The sequence below is a fragment of the Euprymna scolopes genome, chromosome 5, assembly GCF_053919585.1.
Source record: "Euprymna scolopes isolate OS-2025 chromosome 5, ASM5391958v1, whole genome shotgun sequence".
NCBI classification, from domain to species: Eukaryota; Metazoa; Mollusca; class Cephalopoda; order Sepiida; family Sepiolidae; genus Euprymna; species Euprymna scolopes.
In genome coordinates this window covers 141,245,479-141,267,237 of record NC_136486.1, presented here as the reverse complement: position 1 = coordinate 141,267,237, position 21,759 = coordinate 141,245,479, and the positions used below count along the sequence as shown (strand labels likewise).

The 21,759-nt window shown below is 38.6% G+C and overlaps 1 protein-coding gene across 1 annotated transcript in view; it reads right to left on the bottom strand.

Annotated features, from left to right (window-relative positions):
* Positions 1-21,759, bottom strand: part of LOC145276640 (uncharacterized) — a 748,502-nt gene that overhangs the window by 177,520 nt on the left and 549,223 nt on the right. The window contains exon 13 of the mRNA XM_080127831.1: positions 21,070-21,096. Coding sequence (XP_079983957.1) covers positions 21,070-21,096 — 27 coding nt within the window. The remainder of the gene's footprint in view (positions 1-21,069; positions 21,097-21,759) is intronic.

The following is a 21,759-nucleotide window of genomic DNA, read 5'->3' as shown; positions in this document are numbered from 1 at the left end:
TTAGCTTTGTACGACAGCTAAGTCTCTCTCTCGGTTCAAAATGTTGAGATCCATCAACAAGCAAGAGCAAGATAGCCAGCAACAAATTAAACTGCAGATCAGCTTAATGCGGGTACTGGTCTTCCGCTTTATGTTTTTTTAAATCAGAGATTTGCTTCTTCTAGAAAGGTTGCGTTCACCACGGATTACGGGAGCCCTCTCTACCCCAAAAATCTCATACATACATACATACATACATACATACATACATACACACACATACATTTAAACAGCCAGGCGAGATTTATATTATAGACTAGGGAGGGGTACCCGGCGTTGCCCGGGTGTTTGGAGGTGTGGGGGGGGTAAAAAAGTAAGTATGAGGATCGAACCCGAACCGTTGAGGCAAAGTTGTAAATTAAAGTGTGGGAAAAATGTGCGACGTTAACCATTGCCCCACCACGAGATGCTGACGGAAACACGTTTGCATTTATTTAATTACTTGGATTTAGCAGGTGCCCGTTTTAATGAGTTAATGAGGTCAAGTTTGACTGCGGGATAGTATTTACTGCTGAACGCTTCCCCCCCCCAAGATGTTATAGGAAAAAGACTAACCCACATGCGGCGAGCGACAAATCTTGAATATTTATCTTCCCGAAATCGAGCAAATTAAATAGACAGGCGAGTTTCGTTGTTAACTGTGATATATTATGATTTATATGTGATATAAAAAGTTTTAAAAAGTTGTGAACTGACCGACCGCTTCTCTGAAAGAAGCCTTTTGTAGAAACACAGAAAAAGCGAACACATACATACATACATACATACATACATTTTCGCTTTTATATTTATAGATGAGTTTTGAGCTAGAACGCGTGAAGTGTGTATTGTGTGTTGCTTAAGATCATTATATTTACTCTATTTTTTATCCAAATAAAAATCTAAAATTTTCACACAATATTTATCTTGCTTTGCATTCAGTTTTTCAAGCACCAGTCTTGTATCATTTTGTTGTGTAGTTCTTTTGTTTTAGTTTTTACAATGTTCCTTTTTAAATTTATTAAAAAGATGAACAAGCTTAAAAAAAAACAACTTTCGAGTTCCTTCAAGAGAAATACTTTTACTTAGGATGTTAGCAAAATTCATGTGGTCCTTTCCTGTAAGCAAACTGTCTTTCTCTTAAATAATTTTAACTAGTAAAATATCGGTAAAACCAGGTCAAAGAACAGAATCCCTCGATTTATACGAAATAGATAAGTAGTAGCGTTCGTGTGTGTGGCTGTGTGTACAACTTTTTTACACAACTAGACCAAACAATCTCCCAGCTAGGGATGGTGCACTTCAAGGATGAATTTATAACCTACGTGTATATATTCTTCTACCGCCTACTCCATTGGACCGATCATGACACAACTAGTAGGAATGGACACAATTTTCCAAGGTCAAGGTCGTCGCTTATGTATATAGACTCTTCTACAGCCCACAGCATTGGACCGATTGACATGATTATGGTCTTCGGCCTAGGGATAGTGCACACCATTTTTAAGGGAAGGGTCAAAGATTAAGGTTATATTTGATGCGATTTTTATAAACTCACCCACCTAAAGGTGGTGTCGAATCCCAACTTAGTTTGAATCATCGCTGTGTGGGAAATTTCAAGCTTCTGGGGTTGACCTTTACTCCTAATCTGAAATGGAACACGTACATCAAGTCTGTTGCCAAGGTCGCTAGAAAGATGGTGGGATCCTTCTACCCCATCCAGAAAGTATCTCAATACTGATGCAATTCTCTATCTATATAAAAGCCAAATACGTCCAAGGATGGAATACTGTTGCCATATCTGGGCAGGAGCTGCTAAAAACAGCCTATCCTGCCTTGAGAGAGTACAAAATAGACTTCGTGGCTTAGTGGGGGATGCCCTTTTCTCTACCCTGCAACCTCTCTCCCACAGAGGAGACGTTGCGAGCCTATCCTTGTTTTATCGTTATTTCCATAGCAGGTGCTCGTCTGAACTCCAATCTCTGCCCCCCCTCGCCAATCTTTCACGAAAAACACCCGTCTAGCTGAATCCACTGTGAAAAATTTCCCCCACTCTATATCTGTGCCTAAATCAAAACCGGATTCCATGAACAAAGCTTCTTTCTTAGAACTGCACGCCTGTGGAACTCTGTTCCGTCTGCCTGCTTCCCACCGGACTACAACTTGGATGTCTTCAAGTCCAACGTTAACAAATTCCTAATGAACCGCCCCCTTAAGTAAACACTTCATCAAATCTCCACACTAACGTAATGCACTTCCAATAACCCTTATCCCTGAGTGGCTTCCGGGCCTTGATAAGTGGTGATCACTGTGTAAAAAAAAAAAATACGGGACAACAGACAAAATATTTGTGGATAACAATAGTCCTCGGTCTCGAGACGTGTTGATTGAAAATAATGGACATTTCTTTGGAACAGATGCTTTTCAGAAGTATTTCGGAATAAGAAAGAAGTAAACTAGCACGGTCTGTAATTTGCCAAAATGTCTAACGATGAGTTGTTCCCACGGATTAACCTTTTTTCAGATAAAACTAAATCGAGAGATCTTATACTTTTCCGGCATAAAACACGCACACAAATATATATTACTGTTGAATCTTCGCAATTTACTGTTATTCTTTCGCTCTGCAGGATCTCTATATATACAACGAATGTTTTAGATATTAAAGAGTATGCGAATAAACTAATCGATAAGAAGAATGAAATTATGTAAATTAGAACAATGAGAGTAAATGAGAAGAAACTATAAATAGTGCGAGAAACCTTTGACATGACAATTTAATTTTACTTTCTGAAGCGTTTTGATTTATATTCTTGATTAACTCTGATTATCAACTGTGTAAAAGATTTTAAAAAAATATATTTAAGCTAACATACTGACTACACAACTGACAGGCCATCTCGTATATTACTAGAACACTGACTGTAATTGCGTCTTGCAGGCTTCCTCTGGACACGACTGTTTTAGATAGTGGGACGGAGAGCGAAAATATATATAAAGTTAAATTATAAAGGAAAATAGTGTTGACAAATAACAGAAAAGACAGACTAATCGAGCGAAATAAATACAATATAATAGAAGAAAAGGGGGATATATTCTGACATCACAATGTAACCTGAATTCCTTTTTAGTTCGAGAGAATTACACTAAACAAATGGGTATTCAATGTATACTGTTTAAAATATCAAGTTGAAATATCAAATGCATTAACGTTGCTCCAACTGAGCACATTTCATCTAGTCTAATAGACATGTAAAAGTTAAGTTTCATTAACGTGTGAAGTCTGAATAATTTCACGTTTAATAAAGTCGACATTTTTCTGCCAAAGTAAAAAAAATACACTGGCAAAAGTTGTATGTATGTACGTCTAGGCCACTGCTTAATTGGTTGAAGTTGTTTTAAGATGAATATCTTTTCTCTTAACTTTCAACTTGAAATATTTCTCTTTACGGTTAGGTTTTGTTGTGACCTTAAATATAGGAAAGGAAAAAGGACTAGAGCATGTATTTACAGAAAATAAAGTAGTAAAGCATTGCCAGAGATCCGGCTTCAAGTATTCATAGTTTGGGAAATACTTTTGTAGTAACATGAGCCCTATAATAGCCGTAAAATTAGTTAAAAAGATATTCAGTAGAGAGATGAAACGAAGATCTCTCTTCAAAAGTTATTTCTTCACCTCTCCCCCTCTCTCTGTCTGTCTCCGCTTCTTCCCCCCCTCTCTCTCTCTTCACCAGTTCCTCCCTCTCTCTCTGTGTCTTCACCAGTTCCTCCCTCTCTCTCTGTGTCTTCACCAGTTCCTCCCTCTCTCTGTGTGTCTCTTCACCAGTTCCTCCCTCTCTCTGTGTGTCTCTTCACCAGTTCCTCCCTCTCTCTCTCTGTGTCTTCACCAGTTCCTCCCTCTCTCTCTCTGTGTCTTCACCAGTTCCTCCCTCTCTCTCTCTCTGTCTTCACCAGTTCCTCCCTCTCTCTCTCTCTGTGTCTTCACCAGTTCCTCCCTCTCTCTCTCTCTGTGTCTTCACCAGTTCCTCCCTCTCTCTCTCTCTGTGTCTTCACCAGTTCCTCCCTCTCTCTCTCTCTGTGTCTTCACCAGTTCCTCTCTCTCTCTCTGTGTCTTCACCAGTTCCTCTCTCTCTCTCTGTGTCTTCACCAGTTCCTCTCTCTCTCTGTGTCTTCACCAGTTCCTCCCTCTCTCTCTCTCTCTGTGTCTTCACCAGTTCCTCCCTCTCTCTGTGTGTCTTCACCAGTTCCTCCCTCTCTCTGTGTGTCTTCACCAGTTCCTCCCTCTCTCTGTGTGTCTTCACCAGTTCCTCCCTCTCTCTGTGTGTCTTCACCAGTTCCTCCCTCTCTCTGTGTGCCTTCACCAGTTCCTCCCTCTCTCTGTGTGCCTTCACCAGTTCCTCCCTCTCTCTGTGTGCCTTCACCAGTTCCTCCCTCTCTCTGTGTGTCTTCACCAGTTCCTCCCTCTCTCTGTGTGTCTTCACCAGTTCCTCCCTCTCTCTGTGTGTCTTCACCAGTTCCTCCCTCTCTCTGTGTGTCTTCACCAGTTCCTCCCTCTCTCTGTGTGTCTTCACCAGTTCCTCCCTCTGTGTGTCTTCACCAGTTCCTCCCTCTGTGTGTCTTCACCAGTTCCTCCCTCTCTCTGTGTGTCTTCACCAGTTCCTCTCTCTCTCCCTGTCTTGACCAGTTCCTCTCTCTCTGCCTGTCTTGACCAGTTCCTCTATCTCTCTCCCTGTCTTGACCAGTTCCTCTATCTCTCTCCCTGTCTTGACCAGTTCCTCTATCTCTCTCCCTGTCTTGACCAGTTCCACTCTCTCTCTCTCCCTGTCTTGACCAGTTCCACTCTCTCACTCTCCCTGTCTTGACCAGTTCCACTCTCTCACTCTCCCTGTCTTGACCAGTTCCACTCTCTCACTCTCCCTGTCTTGACCAGTTCCACTCTCTCACTCTCCCTGTCTTGACCAGTTCCACTCTCTCACTCTCCCTGTCTTGACCAGTTCCACTCTCTCACTCTCCCTGTCTTGACCAGTTCCACTCTCTCACTCTCCCTGTCTTGACCAGTTCCACTCTCTCACTCTCCCTGTCTTGACCAGCTCCACTCTCTCACTCTCCCTGTCTTGACCAGTTCCACTCTCTCACTCTCCCTGTCTTGACCAGTTCCACTCTCTCACTCTCCCTGTCTTGACCAGTTCCACTCTCTCACTCTCCCTGTCTTGACCAGTTCCACTCTCTCACTCTCCCTGTCTTGACCAGTTCCACTCTCTCACTCTCCCTGTCTTGACCAGTTCCACTCTCTCACTCTCCCTGTCTTGACCAGTTCCACTCTCTCTCTCTCCCTGTCTTGACCTCTTCCTCTCTCTCCCTGTCTTCGCCTCTTCCTCTCTCTCTCCCTGTATTCGCCTCTTCCTCTCTCTCTCCCTGTCTTCGCCTCTTCCTCTCTCTCTCTCCCTGTCTTCGCCTCTTCCTCTCTCTCTCTCCCTGTCTTCGCCTCTTCCTCTCTCTCTCTCCCTGTCTTCGCCTCTTCCTCTCGTTTTCTGTCTTCGCCTCTTCCTCTCGTTTTCTGTCTTCGCCTCTTCCTCTCGTTTTCTGTCTTCGCCTCTTCCTCTCGTTTTCTGTCTTCGCCTCTTCCTCTCGTTTTCTGTCTTCGCCTCTTCCTCTCGTTTTCTGTCTTCGCCTCTTCCTCTCGTTTTCTGTCTTCGCCTCTTCCTCTCGTTTTCTGTCTTCGCCTCTTCCTCTCGTTTTCTGTCTTCGCCTCTTCCTCTCGTTTTCTGTCTTCGCCTCTTCCTCTCGTTTTCTCTCTCTCTCTCTCTCTCTGTCTTCGCCTCTTCCTCTCTTTCTCTCTTGGCCTCTTCCTCTCTTTTTCTCTTGGCCTCTTCCTCTCTCTCTCTCTCTCTTGGCCTCTTCCTCTCTCTCTCTCTCTTGGCCTCTTCCTCTCTCTCTCTCTCTTGGCCTCTTTCTCTCTCTCTCTCTCTTGGCCTCTTCCTCTCTCTCTCTTTCTCTCTTGGCCTCTTCCTCTCTCTCTCTCTCTGTCTTGGCCTCTCTCTCTCTCTCTGTCTTGGCCTCTTCCTCTCTCTCTCTCTGTCTTGGCCTCTTCCTCTCTCTCTCTCTCTGTCTTGGCCTCTTCCTCTCTCTCTCTCTCTCTCTCTCTGTCTTGGCCTCTTCCTCTCTCTCTCTCTCTGTCTTGGCCTCTTCCTCTCTCTCTCTCTCTGTCTTGGCCTCTTTCTCTCTCTCTCTCTGTCTTGGCCTCTTTCTCTCTCTCTCTCTGTCTTGGCCTCTTGCTCTCTCTCTCTGTCTTGGCCTCTTGCTCTCTCTCTCTGTCTTGGCCTCTTGCTCTCTCTCTGTCTTGGCCTCTTGCTCTCTCTCTGTCTTGGCCTCTTGCTCTCTCGCTCTTCGCTTCTGTCTCTTACTCTCTCTCCTCTGCTCTTCCTCTCTCTCGCTGCCTCTTCCTCTCTTTCCGTCTCGTCACCTCTGTCTCAGTCGCTCTCTTCTTTTACCTTTTTCTCCATATATCATAAATAGTATCAAACGAGGTTCTCAATCTAACATAACATCGTCTTTATTATGAAATAATTGTAAAAAAAATACTCTTTAAGAACTTTCGGATAAATATTAACAGAATTTCACCAGTAGATTATTTTTTTTTAATACTTATTATTGTTGCTCTGATAATGTTTTAATTGTTTGTGAAGCTAACGCGGGATATGCAAGAAGTAGCACGAGAAATAAACATTGTTTATATCGTAGCCACCGTAGTTTAGATTCGTTCATGTTGTTCCTGGTTTAAATATCCTATTTGCTTGTTGTCAGTTTTACATCAAGTTTTATTAAATCAATCTTAATTGAGTTAATGTTATAACTTCTAAACAAGGTTACACTTATATGTATGCAATTGAAAGAATAAAAACGGAATAAAAATGTTAGAAATATAATTTTCACATTTAAAAATCTATTTAAAAAAACATTTTAGCCAGACAAGTATAAACATACCAAACGTGCAAAAGCCGTCAGCATTCGTTAAAAGAAAATATTGATATTTATGAACTTGAAATATTCAGAATAATTGACTTTTCTCTTGTCAACTTATATTTTCAAACATGATCAACATTTCGGTTGCTGATGTTTATTGGTTTGATAAAATAGTTTTAAAACAATAAAACTTTATATTGCTATTGTTCTTGATTTATCGATTTACTTTTCATGTCGTTAGGGAGAGTAGATAATGCACTGTGGATGTGTTATCTGCAGCTCCAGTAACTCTCGCTTTTTCTTTTTTGTATCTCAGTCCTCATTTCCAATGAGTAATTTTTCTGACAAAGGGTGAGGAAAAAGCTGCTTTCCAGGTCGGTAGTACTTCGTGAACAATAGCCTGAGATGTCTGGAATTTTTCTGTTTCTATGTCTATCTTTGTGGTTATGTCACTAGTAAGGGTGATGGAGGTAAACGTTTAATCTGGGCTGGCGTTATCCGCCTGATAGGCAAGAACCCGAACCTTGGCTGAACCACTAAGAAGGCTGTCCTATCAGCAGGTGCAAAGTACTGGGGCTGTTGTATTGCCATTTGGGGAATGACGGCTTTTGCACATTAGATATGTTTATACTTGTCTGGCTAAAATGTTTAATTTAATAGATTTCTTAAATGTTAAAATTATATTTTCTAACATTTATGTTCTAACATTTTTCTAACATTATTTTCACATTTTTATTCTTTCAATTGCAGACACACAAGTGTAATCTTGTTTAGAAGCTATAACATTGACTCAATTAAGATTGATTTAATAAAACTTGGGCCATGCAGTAGTTTTTGGTGGGGCTGCTCAGAGCTCTACTAGTGGGTAATTGTTACGGCTTTACCTTATTTGCTACAAAAAATCCTGTCTTTTTCTCTCTTACTTTCCCTCTCTGTCCTGCTCTAACGAAGTCTGTCGATCTGTTCCACAAATCCTAAAACCACAACATGAAATATCTAAAAAAACAAAAAAAAACACGAGTAAACCTAGAACCCATCCGCCAATGTAGACCCCTACTACCATGTCTCCGTCTCCAACATCAGGGGTCTACGTTCCAATATTCCAGAGGTTGAAACCCAATTACAGGAGACGAAACCGGACATATTCTTTTTAAGCGAAACTGGCATAAGGCCAACCACTTCCCTAGATGAGTTCATAATTAAATGATACTCTAACTTAACATCTAAATCTGACCCCCAAGATTGGCATGAACATGGAATATGTGCCTACATTAAAGATGCCTTTCCGTGTGGTAGGGATATCTCCAGAGAAGACCCTAATTTACCTTATATGTGCTTACGGGTTGCACTTGCTTACACCAGCGCATTTATATTTGCCCTCTATCACCCCCACAACAGCAGGGTTACTATCTTTAAGAGTATATTTGAGAAAATTTACCACATCCTGTCTGCTCATCCTTCGGCTAACATTCACATTTGCGATGACTTCAATGCCCATAATGTGAAATGGCTGACCCACTCAAATAAGACAGATGATGAGGGAACGTTCTGTCATGATTTGGCCATTGCCTATGACCTCACTCGGATTGTTCACGAACCCACCCGTGTGCCCGATATAACCTTGTAGACCTTTCCCTCACAACTTCCCCTGAGCTATGTTCATGTTCCGTTCTATCTCCCCTGGGATCCTCCGACCACTCCGTTGTATCAGTTAAGAAAAAAATGAAATGCAATAAGTCTTCAGACGTACCTCTCCACCACACTGTATGTCGATACGTTATGGCTGACTGGAATAGCTTCCATACATTCATATCTGATCTACCTCTGCATTCCAATTTTAAAAAAGGGTGTGTCCTCTATAGTAGTAGACCTGACCGAATGGTTAATTGTAGGCATAGACCGATTCATACCATCCAAAAAATTCTAACAAAAACCTAACAGCCAGCCATGGTTCTCCCCAGAATACGTAATAGAGGTACTGAGACTAAAGCTGATTTCAGGACTGGCAGCAACCACTGTAAAAGAGTAATAAAAAATGCAAGAGCTATACGCTCAGCCCGTTAAATCTAAAGTAGCTGTTTTTTCGCAAATAGCAAACGGAATTCTGAACAGAAGCGTGCGTTCTATTTCAACCATCATCAATGGACCTGAAGTCATCTCGTCAGCATCATTATCTGTGCCTAAATCAAAACGTAGATTCCATGGACAAAGCTTTTTCACGCCAGTGGAATTCTCTTCCGTTTGCCTGTTTCCCACCTAACTACAACTTTGATGTCTTCAAGTCCAACATAAACAAGTTCCTGATGAATCGCCTCCTTAAGTAATGACACTTTATCAAATCTCGAATACTAACTATTACTACGAACGATACTATTCTATTGACTACTGTACACGCAATAAACCTTATCCTCGAATGGCTTACGGGCCTTGATAAGTGGTGACCTCCATGTAAAAAAGGGCGGCGACTATTCTAGGTGCCCGGCGTTGTCCGGGTGTTTGCAGGTATGTGGAGTAAAAAAAAAAAACGTTGTAGTAGGCAGGCAGACTCGAACTCGTACCGCGAAGGAGGAAAAGAAGGTGAAAAAAACGTGACGTCTTTGCTGTTGTGCCCATTGCCAAACCGGAAATGACGTACGTTTAAATTAAGGCTAGGCAATCGAATAGAGGGGATGACTTTGGAAAATATCGACGAAAAAATCGACCTCTTCATTGAAAAGTCCTTAGTTTAGGGTGGAGGAATTGTTTTTGGCCAATTTTTCGATATTTGTCGTCCTAATTGTCGAGCTTCAAAATGATACAAATCTCGTGAAAATCCGTCGGCTCTATCGAAAGCTTTTGCAAAACATACACACATACATACACACATACATGCATGCATTTTAAACATAGTGGAGATTTATATTATAGGCTAGCCGGCGTTGCAAGTGTGTGTTGAGAAAAAAATAGTAGTAGGCAGGTAGGCTCGAAGCCGTACCGGGAAGAAGGAATAGGAAGTGAAAAAAGTGCCGTTGCGCCCATCGCCAAAGTGGAAGTAACGTACGTTTAAATAGGTTAGTCAATCGAAGAGGGGGATGAATTTCGAAAATAGCAATGGAAAAAGCGACCCCTCCCTGTAGAAAAGTGCCCAATTGGAGGTGAAGGAATTAATGTTTTTGCCCAATTTTTCGATAGGTGTCGTCGGAAGGATCGCGCATCAAAATGAAATCAGTCTCGTGAAAATCGTTGTCTCTGTCTTAAGTTTTAGGCCGACATACACACATACATACATTTAAACAGACAGGTAAGATTTTTATTATAGAAGATATACGATTGTCGTTGCAAACGTAATGCCTCTTATTAATTCGGCCCGAAAAGATCAGCTAGGAGTGTAAATTGCATTAATTCAATCATGGCTTGAGTTTCATCCCTATGTTGCGTATATTGACTGTGAGGGACTAAGAAAGCAGCCTCGGTCTTGGATGTTGACCAACTTGCGCCTGCTAGACATTTACAAAGCCGACGTGGTTGATGTCAGCACAGTTAAATAAGTTCGTACATTTTAGAGTAGCCACAGATGCGAGAGACAAAGCGCAATAAGGACGCCCATGTACAGGCCTCAACATCAGAAAACACTGTCTTGACGAACTCATCCGAGCTGATCGGTGGATAATAGTGAAATGCGCGTAGAGCTTGATGTAGGTGTAGACTGGAATATATGTTAGCATCCCTAGGATGCAGCAAAATGTATGCTACGTTGGTTCAACGAATGTCTACGCAGTACCGGAAGAACCACTGAAAGAGTATCCGTCTTGAATTGTTGAATCAATACTAAGCTAAGTATGACAGATTCTTGAAACGCTCATCACTGGTGACGGAACATGTTGTCACTATTCGAGCCGGAGTCCAAACAGAAGTCGATGGAATGGCAACAGTTACGCTCCACAGCAAATAAGGTCAGGACACAAACGTCTACGGGCAAAGTGATGCGCACCTCTTCTTGGACAGGAAAGGCGTCATTCTCCTACATTCCTTTGGAGCCACGTTTGACTGTCAACTGACCTTTACGTTGAAATGTTAACGCAGCTAAAAGCCCGGAATTTTTGGAAATCAACCCCACAGTTGATTGGCTAAATCAAGAATTTCATGGATAAGGACCGTCGTGTGGTTATAAAGACAATCTTTACACAGGAGATGTCAGTGTGGAAACTGTACACAATTATTCGTGAGGAACTGAAATGCGGAAGATTTACCAACGTTTGTCCCAAGGGTGCAGTCCGAAACTTCAATCTTGTTACAGATTATTTGACCAAGACATTTTCTCACCATTCCTATAGTCTAAACCTTGTTCTCCGTTACTTTTAGCTATTCTGTAAGATCAAGGAAAACCTTAAAGGCTGCCGTTAAGATATAATTGAAGAGATTAAAGAGGTTGTAACGAGGGTCATTGACATACACACAGAAGATGACTTTCATGGGGCCTTCCAGAAATTGTTGGCAGGGTACAAAAGTGCATTACAGGAAAGAGAGGACTAGAGTTTCCTCTGTCTACTGTCAACAAAAGTGCGCATACGAAAAAATTTTGGAAACTTATTGAATGTCCATCGTATTTATCGTTTAAGTGAGGGTGCTTAGTTTGGAAATATCGTGAAGTTTGGCTGGTTTCATGGACTCATATGAACTTCTAAATATACTACACAATGGTTTTTCTACATCTGCTTTAACTATGTTAGTGAATCCATATTTCAAGAAATCATTGCTGGATATCTTTCTCATTTTTAAAGGATTAAGAATAACTCAAACAACACTTGGTAAGTGGGAGGATACCAGTGGCACGACAAAAAACGAATCAGTAACAAAATTTTCCGTAAACACAGACAAACATCGAATAGACCAGGAAAAGGCAGCACTACAGGAGGGTAGGAAAAAAGGAAGGGGGTGACTGCTGGTTATTGCCTCATTGATAATTCTCCATCACTCTCTCTTCTTAACCCCTCTTCTCTTTTTCTCAAATATCTCACAGAAGAATGAAGCGACAACGACACAGTGTATGTTCACATTATAATACTTATTCAACTCTATTTCTTCTACACACGGAAAATTACTTGTTACAGGAGATGGCGAACACGACAAGGACGAGTATCTTGTCAAAGTTGAGAATCCAAAAAACACCCAATTCATAAGACCTTGTAGATTTGTCGCGATGATATTAAAAAAAAAACAATTCTACTCTAAACTTAATATGCGAAACAATCAAATGTAAAGATAGGAGCTTGTATAAACTACATTTTTTTCCATTCACTTTACTTTTGACTTATTCCTTCCCGCCCCGATGAAAATAGGCTCTACTAACACTAGTCATCTTATGCGATCATCACATCACCGCAGAAGGTTTGGTTGTTTCGTTTTACGGCATATCGACCTTTTTAAGTTATTTAATGCCGAATTCGTTCAATTTGGAAACACCAGTTTAATCATGAAGTTCTACATACATTTAAATATTTATTCATGGTGTTTGGTTTGGTTTGGCTGTTTTGTAGAGGAAAATGGGATTTTTTATAGTTTTCAAGGACATGATAAAGTCCTGAAAAAGAAAAGGCCAGAAAAACAATAACCTCAGCGTTTCGTATATTTAGTGTCATGACGCCGGTATACGGCTAGATAATTTGATCTGGTAGCACCAGCGCTCGTTGGAAATGATAAACTTACGTGTATATGTGATATGTCAGTTTCTAATACAAATATAGGACTCTACAGCAAAATACTCGGGGAAAATCATTCTGATTGACAAACTCACGCGTCTTAACTCCGTGAAGACCATAACCAGTACTAAATAAACGCCGAGCATACGGCATAATCACCGTTTCTCGATCATCGAAGTTAAGCATTGCTAAGCCTCGTCAATATCAGATGGGCCACCAATTTACGAATACCAAGCGCTACATGTAAAGGGACCTCGACATCTCCCTTCAAGAGTTGAAAACTAACGGTGTCATGCATGCGACTGTGGATTGCTTGTGACTTCCATATTCCAATGAAACTCCCTTCTTCAGAGCGTACGTATTAGGATTAGTGCGGCAGTTTTATTTTCAGAGGTTTTACTCAAGTAATTCTACTTGGGCAAAACCGGAACTGACTGAGATATTACCACTTTTGTTACTAATATACCCTGACTCAGAAACATAAACAACTCCTACACAGACGTAAAATACAACTTTGAAAAAAAAAACATGCTTTTTATACGTTCATTTCATTCTTTACCACAAAAAGCCTACAAACAAGAGTTTAATTTTTTTAATGAACAATAATTCGTTATTTTTAGTTCGACGATTGTGCACAGATATTGATGTTCTCATGACATATTCTGAGCCTTACAACTTCCTTACAGGCTTATAACAAATTGGAAGCGAATATTTTGTTTGTGACACAAGCATTAGACGAGAGTTGTACAATGCCGCGGCCTCCTATGCTGCATGGTTTTTCAACACCCGTTTTGCTAATATTTCTTTCAATGCGACTAAGAAACTTTATCTATAATATCAGTCGGGGGCTAATACGTGTTACACATTGCCTAAGGGTGACGTAAAACAGTAAAAACTGTACAAAGCCGAGACGTCAATATCTCTGAGTTAATATACATGCGGTTTGCTTAAATGTATACAGTGCCGAGTATTTTCAAATAATCACTCATCTGGTACAGGCCAGGCTCAATTTTGCTTAATTTGATGATTAAACGAGAACCGCTGTTAAAATTGTCATATTGATATGATTTGTTAAGTGAAGTTGTAGCGCTGGTCCTGGCTTCAGGTAATATATATTTGACAACAGTACCGTATTTGCATATTGCCAAGAACAACGTTTACAACCAATAGAATTATGGCCGAATTGGCGAAGGGAACTATGAATAAAAACATGTTATGAATAAGTCACCGGTTAGCAAGTGCTATCTCAACAGAATGTTTTGAATTAAAGCAGGACAATATAAATTAATGAACAAAATATATTTTTATCTCAATTTTACAGAGATGTAAAATATATTTTGAAAGCGTTCCAAATTCTTACATGAGAATTACGTGAGCCTTAGAAAATTGTTTCAAATTTGTGTGTGTGTGTGTGTGCGCGCGTGCGCTTACCTTTTGGGTGACTGAGTTTTCACTGGACAGTTAGAATCAAGCTTAAAGTAAGTTGGGTTTGAGGGCCACTAAAATCGATATTTTTTGGATGGACAGAATTGTTGTTGAAAGTCGATATGTGTGCAGCAGGTGACAATCGGGAGAAATCTGATTTCGTTGACCAAATTTTATAAGTTTGGATAATTTAGCAGACTTTTTATTTTTTGGTTTTAAAACGATTTTAATTGGTTGAAAAATATTGAGTGAAAACATTCCTGTGAATTTTTTTTTTACTTATTTTTGCGAGTGGAGAACAGAATGTATCGAAACAAACCAGGGAAACAATTGGGTTACTATTCAAGCCATTTACTTTTCTTGTCTTCGTTTGACTCACAACTTTATATAAAATATCCGACACTTGAACGTAATGCACGTTTTATCAATGTTTTCATCTTATGGACTGCCCTAAAAGTAATCGAACGCAGTTTATACCATTGATCATTGTTATTATTCTAATAAGTGTTTCTCCTTTCATTAACGCTTATCCAGTAACGCTTTGTCTTTATTAGCAGTGACCTTATGGCGGTTACCATAAATTTTAATGACTTTTGAAAAAGGGTCATCATTTCGGTCGGCCCCTCTTTTGGGGACACCTCCGACATTAGAGAGAGAACAAAAATGCTGAAAAAGAACGGTTGGGGAAAATAAAACATCGGGTTATAATTAAGTGCGACGAGACTTTAGGATTGATGATGTTTTCCAAGATATAGGGTACAAAAAGGGTGGTACATTGCTTTGATAAGTCTTTACCCAGGGAAACTGGTCTGCCACGTGTTAATGCTTCTATCGTTTCCGCATGTCTGAGACAGCTTTCTTCTATGTATCTCCCTCCAAGACATTTCTCTACTCCAATTAGCTGAAACCTCTGGTGATGTTGAGAGAAGAAAGGAAGGGAAAAGTAGAAGAGTAGGGAGAAAGAGAGAAAGCATACCGTAGCAGCATCGTCGTAGTTCACTATAACCTCGCAAATAAAATCAATAATTCAATTTTTTTTGCCAACTAGAATTAAACTATATTTTAAAAACAAATACAACATTTTAAGCTTCTGTTAAGAACAAAGACGGTATTTGTTCTGACACTCACTTTACCTTTGTCTTCGGTAAATTAGGGAGAAATCCTTCCAGATTGAGTTAATTTAAGTTTTTTACTTGAATCTAAAGAATCGTTGGAGAGACTAGATTTCTACACATTATTGAACCATCTTATGTCTTTGCCTGGGAGGTAAGTAAATAGGAAGGCCTTTATCCAATGATCTGGACGCACTCATACTGGCGCACACACGTGCATTGTCACAAACGTTTCTGTCATATTAAACAAATTATACCACTTAGCCTCTTACTGAAAAATAATTTTTTAAAATGATGGAAACGTCTACAGGTATGATATGGGCACTCATATAAACGGTGTGCGTAGGTCTGGTGATGTCCAGGGTAAAATGTTTGATTGCATATCCCAAAGATTCGAGTATAAATCCTAGTGTTCTAAAATATTTTGAGAAAGAGTTTGAATATGACTTGATTATCACAGAATTAAGATGTTTGTACCCCTTCCTCCATCTTGCAGTAAAAGGCGACAGGGAGATAAATAATTGTTTTCTTTTCCTTTTTTTTTTGCTCGTATTTCGATATGAAAAATACAATAAATTTCTTATGCTTAAGCGTTTACTTGAAGAATAAATAGATGTATGAAAAAGGTTGAGAATAATCGATAATGGAGAAGAAGCACCAACGCTCGACTTTGACAGAAATAAGACATTAGGGGTTATTCCCCTTGCACCTTGTACTGTTCACATTTATTGTGACCATGAAATGTTTTCACTCAGATATGATCATTAATTATCAATAATTAACAGTAAAAAGTTTAACCCAATGTGTTCATTAAATTAATAATTAATGTCAATTTAGAATTTCTAAAGATCAATCTTAAATTTATTTAAAATCTTAATGTTCTTGTTCCACACGCATTCGTTTTTTTTTTTAATTTTATTTTAGTGTAACTGCATATTATCATTGTATTTCAGAAATAACGAATTACTCCCGGTTAAAGTAAGTTTATTCCAATTTCTTCAGATTTATAATTTAGTGATATGCGACTCATATACTTATCGTCCTCTTGTTTAAACTTATGCCCCTTTATTTCCCTTTAACGAATTGTCTAGTCAAGTACTATTTCGTATAATAAAACCTTAAAAGAAATGAATCTTTCAGCTCTTTTCAAAATGTAATAAAGATTTTTAACAAGAAAATCAAGAAAATGAAATAGTTATTCGATAGTTGATAATGCATCAATTTAGAAATTAGTTTATTTCACTTAAACCAGCATCTAAAGTTCATATATATATTTATTTAAAAAATAATAATGTTGCATTATAATACAGATTATTACTTGTAGTAGAAAGTATTTTTGGACATTAATATTAATAATCTATATTATTATATTTACTCTGTTTGTTGCTTCCTTGGATAGTTCATACGTTTCGCTTTGAAAAATACAAATGCAATTTTTAAAGGACAAACTCCTTCAGGAAAGATTAAATTCGCGAAATTTGTTATTTAAAATACTAATGTGGAAACCCTGGACAAGAATATGAGAGTCACCCCCGTTTTGGTGTAGCCTGATTTGCGAATATCATAATATATGGTGATTGTTTTACTAGTGTGAAAAAGGAACTCGTAATTCCGACGTACAGCGGTTCTCATCAAAGAACTAATGAGCAAAACTTTATGTAAAAAGAGAACATTTGATAGAAATAGGGTAAAAATAACATTGTTTGCCAATATTATTAGACTGAAGTAAATAAAAGATTCTCTTACAATGCGATTTTATTTGTATTGAACTATGTAGCACAACATTACTTTCTGAGTACTTGTTAGTACTTATTAATTCATCTCATTTAGGTTGGTCCTATGCTTAAAATACAATGGACACTATTTTCATAGAAATAATAATACTCATATTTAGTCTGTGTTTTTTTTTCTGCCTGGAAAAGCATAATTTTTGCTCTATCTAAAAATATCAGCTTTATTAAAACGTTTGTTGATTAAATATATTTCTCATTCAGGTGAATGTCCACGGCTCCTGCAAGTTTCATATATTTCTATATTATTTGTTGCATATTGGTTCCCCGATTTATCAGAGAGGGACCTATGTTTTTAGTGGCGTCCATGCGTCCGTTAGTCCGGACGACTGCCAAATAACTGGCCATTAGTTTTCCCTGAAATTTTGCAACAAAGTGTATTTCATTAAATAGATGTGCACAGTAAATTTTTATTTCTTCTTCGAAAATTCCCGTTGCATCCCCAGGGGCTCCAAAATGCCCGAAAATGGCCAAAAATGTCACTTTTTCCCATAACTTTTGATCCATCCATTATTTTTTTCTGAAACTTGGCCAAAATATGCAGTCCATTACTCTTAATATAAATCCAATATTGGTGACTATGGCAAGACTCTGGTTCGCGTCCCTGGGGACTTTCAGTGCTAAAACGCCCCTTTTTGTGGCTCTTTTTTTTCATATTTCTCAACAAAAACGATATGTATGACAACATAGTGGTTTTTCTCGGTAGTAAACTTAAATATACATGTGTTAAGGCCTGAAACTACACCATTATCCATTTACACTGGGATTCAGCGTTCCCAGGGGCACAAAAGATGTCAAAAATGCCCCAAAATAACACTTTTTGCCCAATAGTTTGATCCATCCATTAGATTTTCCTGAAACTTGGCCAAAATGTAGAAGCCATTGTTTTTAATATAAATTCAGTATGGGTGATCCTGGCAAAATTCTAGTTCGCATCCCTCCGGAAGTTTTAGGGCTAAAATAACATGCCCTTTTGGAGCTCTTTTTTCATATTACTCAAAAACTTGATATGTGTGTCCATATAGTGGCTTTCCATGGTGCTGAATTCAAATATACATGTCTTAAGGTGTAAAAATGCATCGTTTGTCCATTTTCACTGGCATTCGGCGTTCCCAGGAACTAAAATGGGGTCACAAATGCCGACAAATGGCAAAAATTACACTTTTTACCCAAACTTTTGTCCCATCCATTAGATTTTTCTGAAACTTGGAGAAAATGTGAAGGCAACGTTGGCCCTTCACACTTCTCACATTCATCATTTCTTCACTATTTTTGTGGCGTCATCACACATGCAGCACTAGAGGGGGACAACGCATGCGCAGCTTGTTATGAACAAAATAGTCATGTTAAATCCATAAATAATTTATAAGATTATTAATTGAAAACACTTGTACAAAGTTAAAAACAAATATGCCTGGATTCAATCGATATTTTATTTCTAACGACATACAGTTTTAATAGACCTATTAATGGAACAAATTAATACAATTTTATTGATGAATGGGGTTTGTTGTGTCATTTTCGCCGCCTATCAAATTTTATGAAGCGATCATTTAAACATTTTATGAAATTGAAAATCCATGATCAAAACTATGCTGGAACAAAATGACACAAGCAGTAAGACCAAGAATAGTTCTTTAGATACGGAGATGAACTTCTGTTACTTGATCTTTAATGAAATGAGTCGCTAATATTCGATTTATATAATTGTTATGCTAATCTAGTGTAAACTGTTTTCTGCTGGTGTGAAATTCAAATCAATGGACCTGTTTTTGTGTTGGTTACTCGGACAATTATTCTAATCTTGAGTGTTATTGGCACAACGTTTCGGTCGTTATAACCTTCGACCTTCCACGGTTATTAAATCCATGTTTCCTTTTCTCTACTAAGAAAAAGAGGGGGTTAGCTCTGAGAATAATTGTCCGAGTAATCAAAACAATGCAATCATTCACATCTTATCTCCAAAATTCAGAACTGCATCAACATCCTTTTGTTTTGCTGATTGTAAATTAAATACGAGAGAAAAAAAGTATTAGATGGTAAATGTCATTCCCTGTGAACTGTAGAAATATTAACATAATCACGTTGACACACCGGTTCGCGTCAGATCACCGACGTTAAGCAACGTTGCGCCTGGCTAGTATTAGATGGGTGACCATTTTGGAATTCTAGGCGTTGTATGTGCTCTCCGCTTATGTCGGCAATATTTCCAGTCGTCCCGAACCTTCACTTGTTACTGGTATTTAACAACGCCTCCCCAGGAGAGGTGTGATTGGGATTACACAACTCTTGCTACAAAAGTTCCACGCGTACGGACCCTTACAGTGTGTATCCTTAGCCTGTCAAAACTGAAGGAAGCTGCCATATGTGTAACAGTCAAAATAACTCTGCAGCAGCAGCGACACCTGCCTGTTTAAGAGTTTGAATCTGTCTTTTGTTTATAAGCTTGTTACTGATTGGTGCAAACAGTCAATTTCAATTCTTGCTTACTCAGAGGTTATCTCTCAGGCAAGCTCAGCACATGAGTTTATATGAAAAAAAAAAAGCCTAAACGCACGACGAATTTCCTTTTTCTTCATGAACACAGTACCGACCACAAATACATGTGGTTCGGACTAACCCTCAAAACATTTCTGTTACAGTGTAAAGGAATTTACCCGGGTCTTTAGTCCTGGGTTTAACTTTGATGAGAGGATAAATATTCCAGCATGGTTAGAGCCGGACTTTGACTTCAATACGGTACGTGAACATTTCTACTTACTTAATGGACCTAACCATTTTGTTTCTATCCATAGTCATGAACAACTTTTACTACTAACCTTTTTTCTACTCCGCTATTACAAACGGAGATAAATTATCTCAGATAATCAAGAGAGTTTTCTAATGATAAAATGAGACTCTTGTCCACTTATTCAACAACTTTTACGGAGAAATACTACTGCTAGACAATTGTCCACACATTTACAAATCCTGATTTTAAGGTGCATTGATTCAATTTGTTCCTTAAAAAGTTACTTCAGCCTCTTTAGGAATCATAGTCGGTCATCAGAGATCCTTGGGAAGCAACGAGAAAAGACGTTACTCTTTTCTTTCTAGTACGTGTATATTGGACATTAAAGTCACAACTATCTTCGCACGAAGAAAACTGCTGACAATTTCTAGATCTCAAAGACTTTTCTAGCTGTCCTTTCTTCACTCAATGCCCAATTTTCTTCCATCTATAGCAGATGGTGTAAGAACTGGAATAACTCCTTTTGTCATTAAAATGTATTTTTACTTTCGTGCGATGGTTTTCGTTACATATTACCAACAAATAGAAATGCGTATCATTTCTATTAACTGGCCTCCAAATACAAGATTAGAATTTTTTTAAAAGATACTCTGTAAATAAGGAAACAATACATCAGTCATGCCAATTCTCAGCAGAGTATAATGGGCACTTATTTTTGTGACAAAGATGAGTCCGTGGTGTTGGCCGAAGTGTTTATCTTTTTACGTTTATCAAGACCAGCAAGCCACTCTAGGATAAGGATTAAGTGTTAGGTAAATGTTAAGACAACGCCATGATCACTTATGGCGGAACTTGAGTATAGATTAATTATTTAAGCGGAGAGCGCAATGAGAACTTACTTACAATGAACTTGAAAATAACCATGTTGTAGTCAACCGGGAAGCAGTCCCACGGTCTTTTTTTTAAGTAAAAGGAAACTGATTTTAACCGTAATACTGATTAGGATTGAAGCACTCTGGACAATGATGACAGAATGAAAGATCTGTAAGTCCGCGGAAAATCGCAACAATCCCAAACAAGTTAAGAGCATTCTTTATGAAATTAGTTGAAAAATTAAGGAGACTTCGTTCGAATCACACTGCCGGTGTGAAGGATTGAATCATGATGCTGGCGAAAATGAAAAATAAAATGCAGAAAAACATTTTTGTTACAGGTTTATAGTAAACAATTGAATATTAAAAGTTTAAAAAATACAGAAAAACCGGGAAGTGCGAAACATGAAAAAGATTAATTGGAGCAAATGATTTTAAAAATAGTTTATTTTAATAGAGAAAAACGCCGACGTTTCTTACCTGGTTCCCCTCGCAATCCTGGTACGCCTGAAATTAAAAAAAATATATATTACACACATATTACACATTTCAGTTAAATGTCTTCATCGTATATTTAGTATTTCACGCAATTTAACTTCTAAGCTTAACTTCAATTCGCAGATTAAATCTAAAACTGAAGTTAAACACCAACAAAGAAAAAATATGAAAAACCCTTAAATTTATAAGTTCTTATTTGAGACATCTTTTTACATTTTTGTCAAACAATTTTAGTCGTGATTCGTTTAATCTGATATTTTTATTCGTATTATTTGGATCCTTTGGACTGCCGTTTTAATTTTAAGCATTTACATAAGGGTTCTAGTCGATGTGACCCTCGACCTCCTTCCGGTGTATCGTGTCGAACTTCGAAATCTGCACAGAATTTCGAACGGAACCTTTTATTTAATCCACGAAGGTAACATGTTCGCATTCCGTCAGTTATGACTGGGGCTGTGACAACAGCATATTCTTTTCATTCTTTTGACTCTCGAGTATATATCCGACACAGTAAGATACAATCAACTGAGAACCACATCAGTTTATATAAAAACATATAAGATATTAACAGATATATACTCAAGAGTCAAAACAATGAAAAAAATATTCTGCTGTCACAACCCTAGATATGATTGCGTAGAAGTTCTAAGAAATTCTAGGTCACCCGCACTG